Raw genomic sequence first — 23,572 nt, 5'->3', positions numbered from 1 at the left:
CAGTCGCTGCCCAATCCCTGTTCTGCCTGGAAGTGCCCCTACCACCCTCCTCCCCCTCTCTGCCCCCCAGCCCAGCTCTGCCCCCGAGCCAACCCGGGCACCCCCCTCAGCTCCTTTCTCTCAGCTGTCCCTGCCTACACCCCGCTGCTCTTTGCCTTCCCAGCCCGATTCCTGCATTCTGACTCCCTGCAATCCCATGCCTGGCTCTACCCCCAGAGCTCGCCTCCCTCCTTCTCTTATCCTGCCTGGCTCCCCACTCTGCTCTCTCGGCCCCCCTGCCCTGTTGCGCCGCAGGCCCAGGTGGGGGATCAAAGCAGCAGGGAGCTCCTACACCCCACCCTGGATTGCACTGCCGCTGCCACTGATCTGAGCTCGGGGTTTAAAGCGGCAGGGAGCTCCTGTCCCCCACCGCACGTTGTGCCTCCACCACTGATCTGAGCTTGGGATTTAAGGTGGCAGGGAGCTCCAGACCTCCCCCTGCTCTATAGATCTGAGCTGCAGGGTTCCCTGCTGCTGCCACAGTGCAACAGCAGCACTGTGGAAAAGGACTGGATCGGAGCTGCCGCTGCCCTTACTTCCTCCAGGCCCCTGTGCAATTGCCCCCCATTGTCCCCACTGCCATCAGTGGGCCTGATGGAGCATTTTCACGTAACCAGATCTTATTGTTTTGCAATGGGGCCCTTGCTGGCCCTGGCCCACAAAACAGAAACAGCCCCAGCCACAGAGCACATGATGGAAACTGCCAGCCCTCATTCCTTCTGAAAACAGGATGCTGCAGAGGGCGAGACCAGGGCGCCTGCCCACATCCCATCTTCCAGGACAGGAACTTGTGTCTAGAGCAGGACTGCAAAGCGCCCCAACCCCCCACCTCCTTGGGATCTGTTGTTTGTTTCACGTTTCATTTCTAGTGGATCGCTTGCTGTGACCACTGCCTGTAGGTGACAGGATCAGGGGGTGGAGGGTGAGGAGGGAAGCATAACTCCAAGGACAGCTCTGCAACTAGGGCTGGGCAAGGTGCAAAGTGCAATGCTTCAGGCAGCAACACCTCATGCCTTGTGACACTTCGTGAGTAGCGTCAATTACTGCAATTCATAAGAAGTTGCTAAATTAAATAAGGGCTTAACTTCATGGAACCCGGGATTCCCCTGGAGAACAATGTTGCATGTGCCCAGGTAGCCAAACTCCGTCCTACAACTAGGTTTGGAAAAATTCCATTTTTATCATTAAATATCGACAAATGTCAATTGCACCATCTACCTGCAAACCTATGAACAAATATTTCTATCAATAATAATCGGAATGTACCGCTAGGCAGAGTGAGAAAAGTGCTTCTCGTTAACTTATTAGAGTTTGATTTAAGGATATTCATTTTGTATAGCATGGTATAATAGGGCTCCAAGGGACCTTGAGACGTCATCTTGCCCAGTCTCCTGCACTCACGGCAGGACTAGTATTGTCTATTCTAGACCATCCCTGGTAGGTGTTTGTCTAACCTGCTCTTAAAAAGACTCCAGTTGAGGCCTAATCAGTGCAGAGTAGAGTGGAAAAATTATTTCTTGTGCCTTGCTTACAACCAGTGCTTTTTTGTTAAAAAAAAAGGTGCCAGTACTCCAGGGGAAAAAGTTGTTGAGCTCTGATTGGAGGTGCCGGTACTGTGTCTGGAGGTGTCGGTACTTCGTACCAGCCAGTACCATTACAAAAAAAGCACTGCCTACAACACTCCTACTAATGCATCCCAGAATGAGAATTGCTTTCTTTGCCTCAGTGTTACACTGTTGACGCATATTTAGCTGGTGATCCCCTATGACTTTCTGCAGGAAGTCATTTCCCATTTTGTCACGTGTGTAACCGATTGTTCCTTCCAAAGCAGAGTATTTTGCATTTGTCCCTGAATTTCATCCTACAGTATTTACCTGCAAACTTTATAAGTCTACTCTCTAAGCCTTGGTCTGCACTAGCAGAACTTTTGTTGATTGGGGTGTGAAAAAAACCTTATCCACGTACATTTCACCAACAAAAGCACTGGTGCATACAGCACAAAATCGACAGCAGAACATAACCCACCAACGTACTCCATGCCCATTGAGTGGCGGTAGATAATTATGCCAGTGAGAGAGATCTTGCCTGCTGGCATAGTGCGACCTTACAGCAGCACAGATGCAACGGTACAGCTGTACCCCTGTACGGCCCGTCGGTAGACATGGCCTTATTTTGGAAGTATATTCTAGCCTGATGAGAAGGCATGAGAAGAAGCAGGATGCTGCTGGACTGAATGGAAAAGGGGAGAGAGGCTATCCTCACTGGTGGATCTAAAATAATGGAAAAAGCGGTGACAAAACCCTGGAAATCACATTGTCATCATATGAGGTAAAGACGAGGATAAATTGGTGCCATGGGTGAAAGAAAATAAACATGGAAAGAAAAGCTATGGATTGCAAAACTCACAATGAAACCAGAGGAAGCGCTTCACCAGGAACCCCTGCCTGCGCTAACTCAGCGCTGGCACCAATTACTGTCTGTCATGCGTTGCTCTAACTCCACACGAGGAGCACAGTGGCTCCCCTCTGCACACGGTAACTGATGAGGTGGTAGGGACAAGAAGAGCCACAGAAGAACCGTGTTTCAAAGGCATCAATGAAACCGCGGGTGGCGAGCAGCCCAGGACCGGGATGGCCGGCAGGCAGTGAGGGCAGCAGCTCAGCTGTGGCTGCTCAGAGCGAGAGTAGGTGCAGGCAGGTCGCAGGGATGCAACCCGACGAGGCATTGTTAGGGCTCAGCCCCCGCGGAAGTCAGAGCCCCCCGAGCAGACGGGGGGGGGGGGGTGCTGGGCTGGCGAATGGCCCTGCGCGCAGCTGGGGTTGCACACACAGGGCGTCTCCCACGGGCGCCCCCTGCCTCAGCACCGCGCCCAGCCACTGGGCCCCCCAGCTTAGCAACCGCCCCAGACTCGCCCGGGTCCGGTGCCTTTCACTCCCTCTGCCCCTGCCCCGCCCGGCCCCGCCCGAGCATGCTCACAGCGGCCGCGGGCAGGGGCCGGCCAGAGCCGGGCATGGCGCCGCCGGAGGAGACGCGGGCGCGGCTGGAGCTGGCCGGCCAGTCCCACCTGCTGCGCTTCTGGCCCCAGCTGGCGCCGGCCGAGCGGGACGCGCTGCTGGCCGCGCTGGCGCTGCTGGAGGGGGAGCTGGGCGCGCACTGCCGGCGGGCGGCCGAGGCCCGCGCCCGGGAGACCGGGGCCCTGGAGCGCCTGGACGGCCGCTTGGAGCCCGTCCCCGCCGAGTTCCTGGGCAGCGTCCGCAGCAGCGAGCCGGCCACGCTGGCCCAGTGGGAAGCGGAAGGTGGGTCCCGGGGCGGGTCCTGCTGCCGGGATCGGGGCCCGGCGCCGGGACCCCCAAGGGCCGCTTCGGGTCCCCCGGCCCGGTTCCCGCAGCGCGCCCCTCAGCCCCCTCGCATTGCCTGGGCTCTGCTCCTGCCGCTGCTGGGGCGGTGCTGCCTGGGATCCGTCCCCCCGGCCTGGTAGCGCCTGCACCCGCGGGGCGTATGGACCGGGGCGCAGTCACTGACTCCCCCTCCCCTTTTGCAGAGGGGAAGTTGAATCCCGTCTGAGTGCCAAACAGCTCTGTAGCCCCTCGGGGAGTAGCAGACAGCTGGGCTCGCGAGCTTCCGGGGCAAACCCGCTTCCTCCCGTGTTGGAGTGGAAACGAGACTCCCCAGGCTCTGCCTGAAACTTCCTCACCGCGTGGGGAGTCATCGGAAGGGGATTGCTACTAAACCAGAAAATATCCGATTGTCTGTCTGTAAGTCCAGGGCGCGCCCACTGCTTGAATAGTGCTGTTGTTTTATGGCATTTGTTCAGGCATTGCAGGGACACCCCTTCAGCGATGCAAAAACGCCCCCGTGCCAACATTTGCAGCCCATCTGAGCTTGACCCTGAGGCTCCGAGCCTGACTCCCTTTGAATTTGTTTGCAGGCAAATCGGCCAAGTTCACACAGGAGTGTGAACAGGAGTATCACAAATGGTAACGAGGAAGGGCAAGGCACTCTGCTTGCTCTGCATTTGGGGACCTTCCCTTGCACCCTTGATTGTCTTGCTGTTAGCAAGCCTTATGCTTTGCCTGTGGCTCTTCTGGAGAGAACAAGATAAAGGCAGCCTGGGGCCCTTGCCTTTCTCATCATCCCTGCACCAGCATCCCAAGGCCTTGTCCACACACACCGGTTCTGTTGGTATCCTGAAAGTGCAACACACATACCTATCCCCCAGTGGCTGTAGCTGTTCTAGTAGCTAGGTAGTTACACCAGCATACCTGTAGTTCATTCCTGTTAAGGAAGGGGGAAATTATACTGTTGTGAGACATCTTTATATCGGTACAACTGCATCCACAGCAAGGGCTTGTAGCATTTAATTATTTGGGCTAACTACAGAAATAGTTAAATTGGTACAAAAACTGAGTGTGGACTGGGCTTGCGAGTCTACCTTCAATTTCTGGGACTGCTCTCCCTTCCCCCACAGACTGTTTTCAGCACTGGCCTCTGTTCATTTTTAAGCCATCACCCCACTCCGCATGGCCACACAGGTGCTGTTGAATCTGGTCAGCTTGCTGCTAGAACTGTGCTTAGCAGAATCCAGTGTGGATTGTCCTAGTGATTTAAGTGGCTCAGGACCATGAGCACCTGCCTCTGGTCAGATGGTCAAAAGCAGGGCAGACACCCCGCAGTGTGTTTAGAATTAAATTTCACCACATCAGCACCAATCACTAAGCTAGTGCTACCATGCAGTCACAGATAGTTCTTAGACTCTGCAGCCTATCTTGCCATCATGACAAATTGGACTTAGTGACACATGGTGGCTGTGTCTAGACTGGCAAGTTTTTCCACAAAAGCAGGTGCTTTTGCGGAAAAACTTGCCAGCTTGAATTTCCTCAAGAACACTGACGATCTCATGTAAGAAATCAGTGCTTCTTGCGGAAATGCTATGCTGCTCCCGTTCGGGCAAAAGTCCTTTTGTGCAAAAGCTTTTGCACAAAAGGGCCAGTGTAGACAGCACAGATTTGTTTTGCGCAAAAAAGCCCCGATGGTGAAAATGGCGATCGGGGCTTTCTTGCGCAAAACCACATCTAGATTGGCACGAATGCTTTTCTGCAAAAAGTGCTTTTGTGGAAAAGCATCCGTGCCAATCTAGACGCTCTTTTCTGCAAATGCTTTTAACGGAAAAACTTTTCCGTTGAAAGCATGTGCGGAAAATCATGCCAGTCTAGACGCAGCCGGTCACTTACACCAAAAATCACAAATATTCCAGGTAACTCCCCGTCCCAAGAAACCAGCCACTCACCCAGGTAGAGCTATTTTGTAGATCTCACACCAAAGACTACACTGGCAGCCAATTCTGTGCTAAACTAACTATAGACTTATTAGTTAAGAAAAGGAAATAGACGTTGAATGGTTAGAGCAGGTAAAATGTATGTACAAGCGGGTCACTGCCTGTAAGTCCAAATGGTGGCAGGGATGTAATAAACTGCTGATTTCTCAAAGATCTTTTCAGGGTACCCAGATGGTCTCTGCTCTGCATCTGATCCTGAGCCCTGTAAGAATCCAAGCAGCCCAGAGTTACAGGATTTTGCTCTGAATCCAGACTTACAGCTTCTCATAGAAAACAAGCTGACAGGGCTGCCATCCGGGGGGCTTTTTCTTTGGTTGGTGGAGAGAGGAGATTTCTGGTCGTCACACACAATGATCACTTGCCTTCAAACGTGCAGGAATTAGCACTTCTCTGCTAAAGTGCCTCATCTGCATTACACAATCTTCTTTCTCATTTGATGGGTATAGCAATGCAAGTGTTTGTCATTACATTACAACAGGCTACAGAAAAGTGAAATATGCACGTAATACCCCATTCGTTTTCATAATGTTTAAACGCCAAATACTTTCTTGTGCGATTAACAACCACTTTAATCTATACTAATACATAAGTGAATTGGCCAGGGGCTTTGGAATGAGCTGGCATTTGGTCTGCCAGCGTCATAGTGGCTGCCCAGTGCTTCCTGAGTTTTGCCTGCAGTTAAAGCTGATCAACTTCCCTCTGGAGTTTGATCTTGCATGTCCCGCCCGTCCTGAGAGGGACATAAGAAGCAAAAGTAAAATGGGCTCCACTTCTAGAGGCTAGTGGACTAAAAATCCCCAAAGCAGGAGCCTTATTTATACAGCTCCTATGTCCGTCCCCTTGGCTCTAGCCTTCATTCGGCTGATCTTAGCCTTGCCTGCTCTTGTACAGAGCGCACAGCGCGAAAGAGCACCACTAGCAATCCCTGAGCACACAGCGGGCGGATGGGAGAAGTACATGGGAAAGAGAGAGGGCAGACAAGCGAAGAGCAGAATAAGGACTTTACGTTATAAGACCTGAGCGTTTATCTGCATTTATGTTGGACTTTATCTGCATCAGTGAATTCTTATGCGCCCCCCTCCTTTCAGGTTGGAAACTGCTTTTTACACATTTGTAAACTGAGGCACTTGCCTAATGAGAGTCAAGGGAGGAGAAATAATTAGTGGAGTAATTTACCTGTGGTTGCGATGGATTCTCCGTCACTGGCAGATTTTAAACCACGATGGGCTCTTTTCCTAAAAGACAGACTGGAGTCCAAAGAGGAATTAATTCAGCAAAATCCACGGATTGTATGAGCATAACGGCCCAGCCACCCTTATAATCTGAGCAGGGATCCCCTGTGGCTCAGCGTGGCGGGGAGAGCGGCTCAGAGAGTGTGGCCTTGAAGGAAGAAGCTGAGAGAAGATGAAAGTGAGTAGCAGCAAGGAGGAATCCGTAAGAGATTGGGGCATTGGCATTTTGGAGCCTGCTGAACTTGGAAAATGGCCCATAATTCCCATTTTCTGCTCCAGTGGGGAAATGGGCTTTAATGTCCCCTAAATGCTCAAAGTGATTGGACCTTATTAGGGGTTGTTTATGTTTAATTGAGGCATAGAAAAGTGATCTGTGTGCAGAAATGTCTTCTCACGCTGGGGGTGTGTCCCTTTAACTGCAGTGTGCTGAACAATGACACCATGGTGTGCAATTACAGTGTTGTGTAATTAGCTCTCTGACGTGCCACTGTTTTGGCATTGCTAGCTATTTTGGAAGTGATAATGTCCCCCTCTGCCTGACTGTGTCACCGGGGTGGGCCTGCGTCTTCTAATCGTGGACAAACAAAGGACTGATGCTGGCAGCAGATTCGTAGCCAATGGGCTCAGTGCAGCCTTCATGTACAGTCCCACCGCTGCCACCAGTGAGGGGTTGGGTCCATTGCTTTTACTGTTGCTTTGTGTTACGATGCTGGTGCAGGGGAGAGAATGGCAAGACAACCAGGCCTCTTGCTTCTCGTCACAAATACGGAGAGCTGGCTGCATTTCTTCAGGATTCAAGTGGTCAGAAAAAAATGGCTCTGTGAAAATGACTTTATTTGGTGTGTCTGTTTGCTGTATGTTGGAGTCAAAAACAAGATGATACTCTTTGTAGCCGTGGAGAGTTGGTGGAGCAAAGCAAATACTGGGCTTGCCCCTTGCTCCTACAGCCTTCAGCATTTAATAAGATTGTAAGAATGGCCAGACTGAGTCAGACCAAAGGTCCATCTAGCCCAGTATCCTGTCCTCCGACAGGTGCCCCAGAGGGAATGAGCACCGTGCATTTGATTCATATTGGGCGTTGCCCATTTGTGGAACTTGCAGACACAGTACCCCAAGAAGAAAAGCGCTTTCCCAGAATTGTACAAATGTGAGCACTAACTAGAGGCTTATTCTTAAAGATCAGGAGGTCAAAGGTTCAATCCATGCTGTTGGCGACCCAGCAAGGGGTGTGGTTTGACATGTAACCTTTGAGAACTTAACCTCTCTGTGTCTCAGTTTCCTGACCTGAACAATGGGGAGAAGAGTATTCTTTGCTGAAGCATCATTCTTGTCTGTGCAGAGGTACACAGAACGCTCCTTGGTTTGTTTGCTGATCCATCCCCTTGTTTTCTCTCGTTGGGTTTCTGCCCCAAGCAGGTTTCCGTCAGATCTCCCAGAACAAAGTGGCCGTGCTGCTCCTGGCTGGAGGGCAAGGAACCCGCCTGGGGGTGGCCTATCCCAAGGGCATGTACAGCGTGGGGCTGCCCAGTGGTAAGACCCTGTATCAGATCCAGGCAGAAAGAATCCGCAAAGTGGAGCAGCTTGCTGGCGAGAAATACAGCACAACGTGTACCATCCCATGGTAGGTAGCACGATATTGTGGACACACGGTACATGTCTGGTTCTAGAGGCCCCAGCTATGCTGTGCTCGGCGCTGGACAGACGCATTAAGGGACAGTCCTTCTGATGTATCTAGATGAGACAGACAAAGGGCAGAATGGTGGCAGAGAGAGGGAGAGTGATATGTCCAAGCTCACTGAGCAGATCCCTAGCAGAATTGGTGCCTGATCCGCTGGGCCATGCTGCCTCTTCAACCTTAACCTCTCTGGGTTCTTATCACAGAAGGGCCCTGCACACTGAGAGCTGGTGGGGCACGGGTGCCTCTTGCCTTCCTCTGATGCCTACCTAAGGATGGGCAAACCCCACGGCACTGTTTTCAAGACCCAGCACTCACCCTATTACTGTGTTTGGAAATGTCACTTCTGCCCATCCCAGGGGAAGTGCCCGCTGACCTCCATTTCCACTTAGTTTCTTGCTCTCGCTCCACCAAGGAAATCCTGAACAGCAATTCCTAAAATGGCTCTTTTATTTTCATCTCCTGCTGTGACTGTCCAGCTGTTGGTAGGAATCCAGCTGTGCAACTGGGAGCAGAGGGCAAACTGCATCATAATTCACCTCAGGCCTGACACATTTATTACCCCAACTCACTGTTGTCACAGTCTGTAGCTAAAAGGTGTCAGGTACGGAGTCCTATGCAAACTGGGGACATGCTGGCCACTGATACGGATGTGTGGGGTATGTGGCAAGTTAGAGGTGTGTGCTGGAAATATGTTCAGCAAGCAGTACTGTATATAAACCCAGCCCATCCTTGACAAAGGAGTGCACTTTCTCCCGCTTGACTGTCTCTCCAACGTAAATTATTTCTGTCCTTGCCTCGCTCAATGGAAGAACATTTACGTAGAAGGTAAATAAAGCCTCAAACTAGCAAATGGTGGTAGAAAACCTCTTACTAATCACAAGGAGGGATGGAGGCCGTATCCCCAGAGAGCCTTCCTGGCTCCTGAAACAGAGATAATGGCCTTTGGGAAATAGATGCCCAAATGGCTTTCTGCTTCTATCACCTGAGAGACCCGAGGCCGGAGCAGGTGTCATCTGAGAAAAGTGGATCCTTCACCCAGAGGGACTGAGGTCTCTAGAACCTAACCAGAGGTGAAACTCCTGCTTAGGCAAAGCTTGTGGCTTGCCAAAGTGAAGGTTCAGTCTGTAGAAAGTGTGGCTGGCTTGTCCGTTGTTAGTAAACTTATTCTTGTTTTGTCACGAGACCATCTCGGTCTTTTAGAGAAGTTCAGATCTTCAGCTAACAAGCGCGTGTGGCTCTCCTTTTGGAGGTAGCAAACTTCGTAACCACCCTGAGTGTCTGGTGAGAGGGACTGACCGCTGCCGAAGGACACATCTGGGGAGCTCAGGAATTGGGGTTCACTGGTTGTTACTACCTGGCCAGTTGGGACTGGCAGAGTCCCGAGGAGCTTGCTGGCTAGGCGGGCAAGCTGGTGCATTGGGCAGGAGACGTGTTGCTTAGCAGCGTGTTGTCACACAGCCGTGAAAAGTTCAGCCCTCAGTAAGACACTGCCAAAGCTGGGAGCCTTGAAACGCCATCTCCTTGTCAGGGTGGTTTATTTACAACTGAACTGTTGATCCCAGGGCTGCCGAAGGCTTATTTGCTTTTCCAAAACCTCAAGGTTTCAAAACAGTCTAAATGTGCAACGTGCAAAAGGATTATTGTGTTAGTGGGCAGGTGGGGGGGGGGGGGGAGCGGGAGCGAGCATTGACTCTGCAATTCTGGGAACAGGCTGTTGCTAGCAATTCATCCTTAAAATACAGTTGGAATCTTGTAAATGTCAACTCCCTGCCTGGTCTCAGGAAAACAGGCATAAAACCATCCCTGAGCCGCAATCCAGTTGCTGCTTGTAAGTAGCTGCCTCAATTCAACGTCGCTCTTGGAGGCCCTGCTGTAGAGCTAAGGCCGGCCATCTTAGTGAGGTATATTTGACACTGTGTTTGTCCGGATCAGTGAGCACTCGGGGCTCTGCATGTCTGGAAATCAGGGGAGTTATTTTTAGAATATAAAATCTAAGTGGATCCTGTTCGGCGTTTGCCCGGTGCTCTTCTCAGTGCGAAGGAGACCGCTGGAAAACGCAGCGGACCAAACCCTGAGGGCAATTTATGCTGCAGTTGGGGGAAGTAAGTCCCATGGACATCTATACACTGGGCTGACCAGTGCTGGGGGGAGGGGATGTGTGGGCAGGAAGGAGATCCCCTGTAGGCCTATAATAAAGGGGGTTGCAGAACTGCTGGGGGTGGGGGGAGCTCATGAAAAGTTTGCTCCAATCTACTGAAAATTCATCACTGGCCCATAAGATCTGGCAGGGATCAAAACCCACTCTGAACCCGTCTTTCTCCCTTTTATGCTCTTCATTTGATAAGGTGAAACTATTTTTTTGTCCCTTAACTGGGTTGCTAAATGATCTTCTAACACACGGGTGTCCAGCTCATTTTGGACAGGAGCATGTTTTAAGTGTGGTCAAAGTTTATGTTCAGGTCTGTGCTATTTCCTGTAGGTATCCTACAGAACTGACCAGAAATGGAAGCTCTTTGTTGAACTTTTTAGATCAGTAGCAGAGAGAACGTTCTTGATTAAATGCTGTAGATTATTTAAAGCCCCTAGAGATTACATCTTTCTTAAGTTCGATCTATGAGGCTTTTCTGTAAGGGTGTATTTTGTTTCGGTGCGTGTGTGTGTGCATGTAATGTGTGTCCATGCATTATTACTGCATTTTATCCTAACTGTTCAGCTTCTGTTCACCCTTAGGTACATCATGACAAGTGAGTTTACGCTGGGGCCAACAGAGAAGTTCTTCCTGGAACACAATTACTTTAACTTGGATAAGACCAACGTGATCATGTTTGAGCAGAGGATGCTGCCAGCTGTAACGTTCGATGGGAAAGCCATCCTGGAACAGAAGGGGAAAGTTGCCATGGCACCAGGTACCCAGCACTTCACCCATGAGAGTCACAGGCGCGCATGTTGAAATTCAGCCCCTCCCGTGGGCACACGGGATTCCCTCGGGGAGCTGGAAGTGTGCCTACACTGCAGAACCTTTCATTCAGTCTGGGGATGTGGACCGGGCTGGAACAGCAGGGGCTGCTGCAGGTCAGGAAGGAGGCACACAGGCAAAGCTGTATGTGTGCGGGATGAGATGAAAGCGGAACTGGGTTGCAATAACAGAGGTGCTGTATGTCAGGACTGAAGTCCATCAGCCGAGCTTCGTATGGGCTGCTGGTCCCTGCCCCTGCTGTGCCGGCCCCCAGTCTGCAGATTACGCTGCAAACCCCAGAGAGCAATGTGATCACATGGCTGAGACTCCCTTCAGGGAACATGGTTGTTTTCTAGCAAAGGAAAATTCCATGTTGGAGTGGAACGTCTCCAGCACCATCTAAGTATCACTTTAAAAACAGTGGTCTCAGGTGCTCCGCTTGTGCATAATTAAAAGCAGCAGCAAATTTGGGGAAGGGATTGCTGCAGGGGTGTCTTCTCCAATGCCGACTGTAGTGCTGTCTTCCCTTGGAGGTCTTGGGAATGTTGTAAAGGTGTAGCCAAGTGAGGTCGAGCCACCTTTTGTGCATTGTGTGAGCGCTCAAGGCTGCCTCGTATAAAACCCAACAGAGTTGAAGGGAAAATCCGACAGTTCCTTCAGGTTACAGACAGCCAGCTAAAAGCACACCGAGTTCTTTTCAAGCTGTGTTTTGACTGTGGCTGAGTCCGAAGCTTAGGAAGACAAGGAGTGTGGCAGTCATTTCCCTGCCTCTGTTTAATACGTCTGTAGCACTTGCCCTGCAAGGATTTCAAAGTGCTTTACAAATGTTGGTGAACAAAGCTCCATTTTGTACAGGGGGAAACTGAGGCAGTGAACTGACTTGCCCAAGGCCAGGCAATGTGTCCGCAACAAAGCCCGAAATACAGCGTGTCTGAGCTGACACCCGGTCCGGCACTTTAACCACAAGGAAAACCCTCCTTGCTGTAGATTGGTCAGGGCATGTGGCGCCTGGAGTCAGGCAATGCATGATTTGAGTGGCAGGCTATTAAGGAAATGGGGCTCCCTCTTTGGCATTCCAGATGGCAACGGAGGCTTGTATCGCGCTCTGGTGGACAACAAGATCCTGGATGACATGGAGCGGCGCGGTATCCAGTATATCCACGTGTACTGTGTGGACAACATCCTCGTCAAAATGGCCGATCCTGTCTTCATTGGCTTCTGCGTGTCTAAAGGGGCAGACTGCGGTGCTAAGGTAGGTACTACTGACATAGGACCACTCTCCAGCCTGCCTGGTCATGTTTCTGTCTGCCAAACAGCGGCCAAAGCTCCGGTGTGTTCTGGGGACGCGGCCAGCCTGTCCATGCAGATGCCACCTTGATACTGCCGGGTGAGCTGCATCAGTGGTGAATCTTGCATCTGGTTTGTACCGTTATAGGTGCAGCTAGAGGGCCCTGTGCCCTTTCCACAAGGTTCCATTGCAGTCAGGTTCAGCTCATCTTATGTGCTTCATCAACTTGCACAGGAAATTACAAACTGAAATTGTTTCTCTTCTGACTCCCTGCTCTTTCTTCAGAGACCCCTGCGAGACCTAGAGCCCAGGGCATGTGTGCACTGGGGGTACACTGTGTATCTTTTACAAATATTCCGGGCTAACCACTCCCTTAGTGGGGAGTTAGCGGGCGCAGCGCTAGCATGTTTTAGGGATAATACAGCAGCAGGCCTCTGACACAGAGATTTGTGTAGCATGCAGTTAACCGTGTTAACATGGATAAGGATCTTGAAGTGTCTAGAACTATTTTGCATTTCATGTTAGGTTAAGTGAAAGGTCCTTGGTGGGAAAAATGCCCCAGAACACTCTGTTCTCTCCGAGGATTGCATTGCCTTTCAAATGGTTTGGCTTAATTCTGTCTAATAAGCCAGGGATGCGTGGGACAAACATACCACCAATGCTGCCCGGCGTACATGGCAATTCCCCTTTAAGGTGCAGCTTTGGCGTTTGCAGATCAGCACTTAGCAGGATCTCAGCGTGTGTCAGTTTTCCCACAGGGTTTACACTAGCATCCAGCAATGCCAAAGGGATTAACCCCACCTCAAGAGAATCCTTGCCTCCTGGCTTCTCCTCATAGCCTCTGTCTTGTGGCTGCAGGTGGTGGAGAAGGCCTGTCCCTCAGAGCCTGTCGGGGTCGTGTGCCGCGTGGACGGGGTCTATCAGGTGGTGGAGTACAGCGAGCTCAGCGTGGAGATCGCACAGATGCGGAGTCCCGATGGGCGGCTGGTGTACAGGGCCGGCAGCATCTGCAATCACTTTTTCACACGCAGCTTCCTTGAGACAGTGGCACAGTAAGTTCCACTGCCCCTGCCAGGTGTCTTTCAGATTGAAAATCGAAATGGCCACAACTAGCCAGGCTGCTGTGGTGTGTAGGCTGCTGTGGTGTGTAGGCTGCTGTGGTGTGTAGGCTGCTGTGGTGTGTAGGCTGCTGCAACCTCCCCTTCCCTTCTGCGGAAAGCAGGTGCATCCTCTGAAGCCCGAGCAGCCTCTGTCTGAGGACTGGCCTGCACCCAGGATTCTTGCACTGGTGTAACCACATGGTTGTCGGTCCAACAGTGCAAGCCCCTGATAGAGATGGGTTTCTCTCGTTTGGCTCAATCTGGTAATTACCGCATTATGCTAAACGGGTATAATTGCAGCTTCAATTTGTTCACGTGCACTTGCCTTGGGGTCACTGAATCAATTCCAGATCAGGTCGGTTACAGCGGGGCAAGTTTTCTAATACAGACGAGCCGGAGTCTGACTCTCCTCTTGTGGAGATGTCCGCCCATTGCTAAGAAACCAGCCACAACTGGAGCTGTTCTGCCCTACTGCTCTTCCGTCTGATTTGCAGTCTCATTCGCAGCTGTGGCAGGGACGTGCTGCAGAGCCAGCTCATTCAGACTCCAGTGCTGAGCTTGTCTGTGCTCAGCAGCAGTGTAGACGTGGCCTAGCAGTATCTGGTCAGGATCTAGAACTGAACTCCATGAAAGGTTTGCCTGAACCAGTCGGCCCGATCAATGTTGGGGATGCCGTGCTGCCTGAGGGCCCCTCTCCCTGGGTGAGATGCAACCTTGAGGTTGTTTTAATATGTAGAGCCAGATCCAGTGAGCTTTATTTAGCATCTGCTCGCTCTTGGGTCAGGCAGACCTTCTATGGAATTCAGTGCTAGGTTTTGTGATTATTTGGCTTTGGCCTGGGAGCATTAACGAGCTGGTGGAATTAACGGTCCTGGACTAATTCCAGCTCTGGCAATTACTTTTTAAAAATCTCTTCCTGCCATTTCAGTTGGGCACAGGATTCTTCTTCATTTCCTGCCCTACCCATTGCCTACTGTCGGTGGCACAGAATGGCTGCCACCTTTCCCCACGGAGGTGGCTCCATGTCTGTGGTTTGCGAAGTGGTCTTTGAGCATCATGTAGGTCTCGGTTTGTAAAGAGCTTGGCAGGAAGGGCTCTCAGTAATGCCAAGGCAGGGCAATAGAAGTAATGAGCCTTCTGCTTCCGACGCCTGAGATTTTCCCTGTTATGCTTTGGGTATGAAATCAATGAACTTGTTTTTCCCCCTCTTCACCCTGGCAGGAAATATGAGCCCCAGCTGAAGCAGCACGTAGCCATAAAGAAGGTGCCCTACGTGGACGAGGAGGGAAATCTGGTAAAGCCGCTAAAGCCAAATGGAATAAAGCTGGAGAAGTTTGTGTTTGATGTGTTCCAGTTCTCTAAGTTAGTGGCAGATGTCAATCTTTTTCTTCTTAGTTTTCTCTCTGATGACTAGAGGCTGCAGCACGCTGGTCTGGGGAGTGTGGACTTTGAAATTGGCTGGTGAAATGATTGTTGCGTTTGCTGAGATACCTTGGCACTGTGATGGCCCCAAGGGTTTTCCCTGCCCAGCTCACTAGGTTCCTTTGAGTGTCTGCAAAAATTATTGCACACTCCATTGGTTGCTAGCTGATGGGATGAGCCTTAGTCTTCTACGGGAAACAAGGAAATTCCACGCAAAACCTACATTTGCTAAATTCTCAACCATGAGGTCATAAGCCCACAGAAATCAGGCCTTCCCAAATTGTGGTCCCTGTGACAACCCAGGATGCTATTCAATTTTACATACGTATTAATCCAAGTTGTTCAATTAGCACTATATACAGCCATAACACACACTATGGAAGAATTGTATGACAAAGTTATGATTGCTGTTGGAATAGTCAGTGTTGAATTGGCTGACTTTTAATGCCTATAAAAGATCAGCTGTAAAGTAGCATTAATGAGGGTAGAAAAGGGAGTTGCCCTTAATAGCTCAAGGATCTACTGTAATTCTTATTCTAAAACCTGTCTTCCTGAGTCTAGAATTCAGCAATAAAGATTCACTCCAGGTTAAAATATAAAAGAACCTCAGCCTGAGATTGGTGGCTTCTTGTTTTATTGATTTTTAAATCCATTTATATTAAAGGGATTTAATTTAAGATTGAGCTGGCCAAAATTGGATTCACTTATCTGTGTTGTACAGCTGCTTGCACTGTCCATGTTTGGGGAGTGTTATTGTTTTGATGAACAAGGATCCCTGAAGGGTTACCGACAGAAACCATCCAGGGTGCTCACCCACCCCTAATGAGCAACTCTTCCAAAGTAAACCAGTGTACCACAATACAGTAGCAAAATAGCTGTGTTCCAACAGCAGAGCTGCATTTCAAAATGTGAAAGGGCCACCTATAAGCAGTGTTTTTAACAGGGGCAGAAGGCCCTGGCAGATGGCTTCCACATCTGAAATTCAAAAATGTACAGGTGCTGCTTTGGGCAGATTCTATTCATTTCCAATTACGGAAAAACAGCACTTTATAGGCTTTGTTTACACTGCCCAGGGCTGCAAGCCTCCCGCCCCGGCTCAATAGACTCAGGCTAGCAGGGCGTGTGCTAGACACCTGGGCCTACAGCGCTTCTATGTCACAGCTTGTGCTGGGCTCAGGCTCTGAATCCTAGGGTGGGGGGAAGGGGGCGTTTCAGTACCCACGGTCCAGCCTGAGGCACAGAGTTAAAGAGCTGTTGGCTGGCTGCTTTTGGAGTGCTAGCGTCAGCCCTGAGGTGGCCCGGGAGGTTCACTTCCACAGCTGTGCAGGCAGGCGTGACTGTATTGTGCAGGTGGCTTGTTCAAAACCAGGACTGGCATTGCTGACCTCAGCCCCTCGTAACGAAAGAAATCTCAGTAACTCTGACAGTATCTTGGTCTAGAAAGTCAGGGCTCTGAGTTCAGCGGGGCCTGTTTGTTTGTCACAGATTTTCATGGGCTTACTCGGCCTAGCTTCCGGCCTTACTGCTGCCTCTCACTTCCCCTGCTTGAAACCCCCTCTGGGCTGACTGGCCCTGGCCCTGCTGCACCCTGACGCCTTCTGCCTAGGAGCTCTGTAGAACGGTCACCTGCCCTCTTCACAGCATACTTCCTATCCAGCTGCCCTCTGTTCCCCTGAACTCCTGTGTCCCCAGCCCATGACCCTTGTGTTGAGTCCCTCTCCACCTGGGCAGATGGGCTTAGCCCGGGTTAACCTTGCTGTGGCTGCGCTACCTCCGAGCTACCCTGTGAAAGCTGGAAGGGTCCGTCCCGTCAAGAGAGGACCAGTGTTAAGCTTCTTTTCGCTGTCTCCCCTCCTCTTCCCTGACAGGAATTTTGTTGCATTTGAAGTTTTGAGGGAAGAGGAGTTCTCCCCCTTAAAAAATGCAGATGACGCCAGCACAGACACTCCCACCACAGCACGGCGGTCCCTCCTTGCTCAGCATTACCGCTGGGCTCTGAAGGCTGGAGCCAGGTTCCTGGATGAAAATGGCAGCAGGCTACCAGAGAAACCCAAGTGAGAGCCTTTGCGACACGGTGGGGTGTTTCCCTCCCAGTCACTACCAGGTCTGGGCTGGCTTATTGCCTGTGCACTGGTGCACAGAATGTGTCTCTTCTTGGGGTAGAGTCTCCTGCAGTGGTGGGTGTGGTTCTTCCCCAGGCTTTTCACTGCCATGCTGCTGGAGATGGAGATGAATAACTCCTCCTGCTGCATTAGTGACCATAGATCATGTGTAAGGCTAAGATTAGTCATGGGTATCTATAGGAAAAGTCATGGACAGGCTGTGACCAGTCTCTGACTTGTATTATAAACGCTCCTCTCTAAATATTAGCTGCCCCGGCCCTGCTGCAGTGGGGCAGGGGGAAAGCTGGAGCACTGCTGCACTTATGGGGGGCCAGGTCCAATTCTACTGACAGTCGGTGTGGGGGGCCTCAGGGCCTGCTGTCCAGGGTCACCAAGCCGTGGCTGATGCGGCTGTTCCTAGAATCACTCCAGCAGCAGCTGCTGTGACTGGCTGTGGAGCCACCCGAGCGGATGGTTACCGGGTGGCTCCAGCAGTGGCCGGTGTGGCTGGCCCTGGGGCAAGTTGCTCAGGTGGCCTTGGGATCAGCCACGCTGGCCACTACAACTACAGAATTTCATGGAAATGTCATGACTTCAAGCAAAACTTCCCTGGGAGAGGGAATGTGTTCTGGGTGCAAGTCGCAGCAGAGACCCTTAATGAGGTTGAGACACCCTTAGGCAGGGGCGGGTATAGGGCAGGGCGAGCGGGGCGGCCGCCCTGGGCCCCGCGCTTCAAGAAGCCCCGCGCATGCGCCGTGTCAAAGGGGGGGCCCCGCGAAATTGTGCTGCTCTGGGCTCCGCAAAATCATCATCTGCCCCTGCCGCTAGGCATAAACTCTGGCAGAGGCTTCTGCTAACAGGACATCCATTGAGGGCTGAGGTTGCAGCACGATAGGGTGGCCATAACCTGAGTTATGCCAGGGTTGCGTAGAGGATCGGGCATCCCCAGATGTGAGTGGTGCGGTATGGAAAGGGGGCGTGGCCAAGGCTGTTAGTATTTTATTTCCGCACCCCCGTGGAACTCTGGCAGGATTTAAAACTGACCCCCGTGATGGCAATCCTGACACAGAGAACATTAGCTGAAATACTGCCTTTGGCTGTGCTAGACTACACCTCTCTGTCGACAGAGAGATGTAGATTAGGCATGTCAAAATTGCTAATGAAGCAGGGATTTAAATATCTCGCGCTTCATTAGCATAAACATGGCCGTCGCTTTTTTGAAAAAAAATGGCAGTCTAGATGGGGATCTGTCGAACAATAAACCCTTTTTCGACAGATCCTGTATTCCTCCAAAAATGAGGAAAAGGGTTTATTTTTGACAGATCTGCATCTAGACTGCGGGGTTTTTTTCGAAAAAGCTTCGTTTCGGAAAAAAAAGCAGCGGCCATGTTTATGCTAATAAAGCGCGAGATATTTAAATCCCTGCTTCATTAGCAATTTTGATGTGCCTAATCTACAGCTCTCTGTCGACAGAAGGATGCAGTCTAGACGTAGCCTATGTTGCAGTCAATCTTCCTCTTGCCAGGAAGGGCTCAGAGGTGTAAGCTACTCTGCTTGCACCAGTGCTTCTCATTGGATAGCAGTGTTGTTCTGATATGTGGCTGTCAGCTACTATATAGCAATCCCCATTTCAGATGCGTCCTTTCTCACACTTTATTCACACAAGCCTTTCCTGTGGAGGGGCTGGTGTTTCATCATTTCATAGTCCAGGAAAGCTGGAAGCTGTTCGTGTCCGTTAAAAAGCCCCACATCAGGATCTGCATGTATTTGTTTTGTTAGTTTTGAAGTAGCTAGGAAACATTGGCTCTTCTATTTACCCCCACTCAAGATTCAAACTGTCACGGGACCTGAGCTTAATCTCTGAATGTAACTACCACTCGCCCTTTTGGTAGCCTGTTCCTCTCTTTGAACTCTCTCGAGGGTGCTCTCATTGTACAGACAGAGAGATTAATCCCTGGTTTTCTCCTTTAGTTTATCAGGAACTGAAGATCCTCCTGCTGTGTGTGAGATTTCTCCACTGGTGTCTTATTTTGGAGAGGTGAGTACAACTGTCTGCAGGGATTGTTGATGGTGTATGTGTATCTTTCCTGTTGAGAAAGCTGGTTTCTTTATCTTGCAGTTGCTGGGAAATAGGGTAATGATTAGACTAGAGGGCCTGGGATTCAGGAGCTTTGAGCTATATTTCTGACTGTGCCACTGATTCACTGTATGGCATTCACTGAATCCCTTAATCTCTGTGTGTGTCGCTTTTAGCCATCTATAAAATGAGATTTGTAATATCTGCCTCCCCTGGAGCTGAGACATCATTAAGATTTATAAATGCTTTGAGATCCTCTGAAACCACTCTGGAGGTACAAAATACAATGATTAATACATTGATTGGACCAGATTCTCAGATGGTGTAATTCTGCACATCGATGTATATCAGATAAGGATCTCTCCGATACTGAGCAAATAATACTTAACAACAAAACTGCTTAATATACACTCTGCCTCCTCGAGAGACACGAACTCTGTGGAGTCTTGTTTCTGAAATTGATTGTAGTGCAACTTTTTTTGGGGGGGAGGGGGGGGAGGGAGTATCCTTATCTGGAATAGATAGTATGGGAAATAACATCCCTACAAGAATGACAGGAGGGACTCTGAGAGCATCAGGGCTAGGCTAAGCTCTTTTGCATCTCTGTGGAAACACAGGGTTTAGCTTTGTAGCGTATTACAGGGGAAGCTGGGGCTGCTTGTCTGTGCTTGTTTCTTTAGTCAAAAAACATTTAGACTTTTGGGCTGTGAGTCATCCTTTCCCACCACTAAATACACTAAAAATAACAAAATTCACCAAGTCTGAAGTTTACAACCAAATTGCATATTGTTTTCCTATATTTTTCAGGGTTTGGAAACACAAATGAAGAACAAAGATTTCTATTCGCCCTTTATACTTGATGAGAGTAAAACAGAAATGTTAGAAGATGCTAGAATGAAGAAAAAATAAAAATCTGGCCATCAGCTCTATGTTGGGAGCAGATGCTACTAAGCTGTTGACTTTGCTATTAATGATAGGGATAATTGATTGTATTGCATTGTCAAATTGATGCCAAATGCTAGTCACAATTCAGCTGACAAATATATAGACACATGCTTTAATTCTGTCTGCTAACTTTGAAGACAGCATCTTTATCTCAGCATCTGTGTAGGTTCAGGTATGAATGAAGTTTTATTTGTGCTCTGAGTTACTAAACAGATTTTGTTTGTGTATTTGAGCCTTTTCCTTTTATTTTTGACGCTCTCATAGGGACCAAATCCATCAGTATTGCAGATTAATGGTTCTAATTCACCTCTTACTACATCTCATTCACACCAACATAATTGGGGGTTGTGTGTGAATATGAAGATTAATCTGATGCCAAATTCTGTAAAGTGCTGACCTCCCTCAAGTCTCATTCCACGTTCTAGGACTGGGCCCTTTCTCCTGAATATCTGGGTTTTCCCCCTCCTAATCCTGCAAAGAGCCGAATTCTGCAATCATTGCTGATGATGGTACTCACGTACCAAATGCATAGAATTGGGCCTCTTTATTTTACTGAAGCGCCTGATGTGAAGATATTTTTCTTAACATAAGGTTTGCAGAATCAGGAATAAAAGGCTTGCATGTCCAGATGTCACCTCTCCAACAAAATACGGAGATACGCAGGTTAGACGGATTCTACCTGGCATAGTATTGCATTTTTAGGTTGTGATTTAGTCTGTAAAAATCAGTATAAAAATGTTTTTATAAGATCCTGCCATTACTTCTGTCCTAGGTTTAATTTTTTTCCCACTTTGCTTTATAGCACATCTCTAATGTTTGGACTTTATCTAAGTGCCTCAAAACAGTAATTGAAACAAATCCAGGTGGTAGAGAAAAGTGTTAACTCTGAAGGGCAAGAATTATTTATTCCTAGCATAAGCTATATAAGCAAAAAACCAGCAATACATGTCTTCATAATCTAGTGGAAGGATATGCGTCCAGTACTCATTACTCTTTTTGTCCTTCTTAAAGTTACCTTTAAATTACGTTTAGTGAAAAGTGCGAGATTGATAAGTTGGGTTATTAATTAACAGTGCATGTGTAGCAAACTGCACCTCAATCTTGACCTGGGAGAGCCACCTGTTAAGGCTGGGGTTGAAAGTGCCTTCTCCTTGGTCTCTGCAGAATTTACTCTGACACTGGTGTGCTTTGTGGTGCACTGATATCACCAGAGTCATTTCATAGTTAAAAACATATATAAAGTTCAGCCTAACACACCTGTCATCCCCTGACCAGGTAGCTGTTGATATGGGTTTGTATAGTGTATGTTCAAATGGATGTTGAATGTTCTTTTCCTAGCTCTTTGTCTTAAACTGGAACAATAAAACAGATTTGAAGGGAACTTCTCAAATACTAATTATGTGTATCTGTCAAGTATTGGATTAAAATAATTCTAGCATTTATGGTGAATGACACTTTTTATAAAACAAAGGAAGATCACTATTTTATGTCTCCCAAAGTTTTTTTTTTTTTAACTACAGTTCTATAATAAAGATATTGCTATGATTTCTAGTAGGCTTTCATTGTTATTTCTTGCATGTGGGTAATACACTGGGTATTTTGTCCCTGAATATCATGGGCGTTACCATTTGTGCTGTGGAATACAAGCATAGTATTATCAATGATCTGTTTTAAAAGATATGGGCATAGCACACTTTATTACAAAATCTGACTGTATGGCATTAATCCAGAAATTGAGCACAATAGAGCTGAAGTTACATTATGTGGGATCAAAAGTATCAGAGGGGGAGCCGTGTTAGTCTGAATCTGCAAAAGCGGTGAGGAGTCCTATGGAACAGCCCTAGGGTGTAGAATATAGGCCAAGGATTTAGCAAGTAGGGAGACAGCATTATTTTCTGAGGTTACCACACAGTTTACTGGTTATGATCAAAGGTAGGATTTGTCCTATTGGATTGGACCACTCAGGATAAAATAGTACTTACTGAAGGCACCAACCCCATTCACATATTCTGTCAAACAGCTGATCGTCGGTGATGGTTTTCAGGCATTGACCTTCAAAGTAATGAGCTAGACCTAAAATGTAGCATTTTACCATAGCTACCAATTGACTGCTAGATGCTGGGACTGGACAGCAGGGGGTGAATCTCACAGTTCTGTTCACTTTATCTGAAGCAGCTGGCATTGGCCACTGTCAGAAGGCAGGATACTGGGCTACATGGTCCATTCTTATGTTCCTATTCTGCTTAGGGATGTGAACGGTTAACTGGTTCCCTGGGAGCAACTCCCTGTCTGTGGCTTTCCGGAGCTGGTGATAGCCCCAGCATAGAAACTGGGAGCCGGCAGCAGCCCCCGCCTGAGTGCAGGGGTTGGGAGCCAGCGCCAACGTGGAGGCCAGGAGCTGGCAGCCAGTCCCAACATGGGGGCTGGAAACGAGCCCGGCAGGCTGGGGCCTGTTTTAATCGGGCTGGAGCAGTCTCCCGCCTGGGATCCCGCTTAATGAGTTAACCAGTTAAACGTTAGGTCAACCTAACATTTAACTGGTTAACTGATTAATTGGGATTTTACATCTCTAATTTGGCTGCAATTCTGGTTTGGGGAAATATCTGAGTGTTCTTAAATCTAGACAGTGTTCTGAGGACCTGAGCAGCTACCATCTTCTGTAGAAAATAAAGCGGTCCTGTTACTGTAGCACCTAAGGGTTCGTCTACACAGCACTGTTCTGTCGGAATAACTGGCATTATTCCGAAATAACATAGTCTGCGTCTGTACTACAAGCTGTTATTTTGACATAATGTCAAAATAATGTAGAGCTGGAAGACTTCTTACTCTGCCTCCTGTAACCCTCATTTTACGAGAAGCAAGGGAAGTGGGAGGAGAGGGCTTTTTCTTGGACTTCCTGCTGTGTGGATGGTGCCAAAAGCTGAATTAAGCTGTTTCAAGTGAAGTGACACAATTGCCGTAGCTCAGGCTGCATAGCTGACTTCGGCTTTAGCCCTGCTGTGTAGATGTCCCCTATCAGGGTATGTCTACACTACAGCACTAATTCGAACTAACTTAATTTGAATTCGTTAATTCGAACTAAGCTAATTCGAATTAGTGCATCTAGACCTAAAAACTAGTTCGAATTAGCATTTTGCTAATTCGAACTAGCATGTCCACATTGAGTGGACCCTGAACCGAGGTTAAGGCTGGCCGGAAGCAGTGCCGGCAGGGCATCAGATTAGGACTTAGAGCGTGGAGATGCTGTCTCAGGCTAGCCAAGGGCTGTGCTTAAAGGGTCCCAACCCCCACTCCGGACAGACAGTTCTCAGGGGTTCCCCGCCTGCAAAGCAGTCCTGGCTTGGAGTGCCCTGAGTGCCCACACTCGGCACATCACAGCACTCGGCCATCAGCCCGGC

At 49.2% G+C, this 23,572-nt stretch overlaps 1 protein-coding gene across 1 annotated transcript; it reads left to right on the top strand.

Annotated features, from left to right (window-relative positions):
- The first annotated feature begins 3,003 nt into the window (after positions 1–3,003).
- On the top strand, positions 3,004–21,612 carry UAP1L1 (UDP-N-acetylglucosamine pyrophosphorylase 1 like 1). The gene is made up of 9 exons (XM_075905282.1): positions 3,004–3,335; positions 8,023–8,227; positions 11,015–11,190; positions 12,320–12,492; positions 13,387–13,580; positions 14,850–14,990; positions 16,919–17,104; positions 19,124–19,190; positions 20,037–21,612. The coding sequence occupies exons 1-9, from the start codon at positions 3,008–3,010 to the stop codon at positions 20,136–20,138; spliced, it is 1,572 nt and encodes a 523-aa protein (XP_075761397.1). The 5' UTR covers positions 3,004–3,007; the 3' UTR covers positions 20,139–21,612.
- The last annotated feature ends 1,960 nt before the right edge of the window (positions 21,613–23,572 follow it).

The sequence above is a fragment of the Pelodiscus sinensis genome, chromosome 22 (genome assembly GCF_049634645.1).
Source record: "Pelodiscus sinensis isolate JC-2024 chromosome 22, ASM4963464v1, whole genome shotgun sequence".
Classification (NCBI taxonomy): domain Eukaryota; kingdom Metazoa; phylum Chordata; order Testudines; family Trionychidae; genus Pelodiscus; species Pelodiscus sinensis.
Note: the sequence above shows the minus strand (reverse complement) of the source record. Positions and strands in the feature narration are given on the sequence as shown.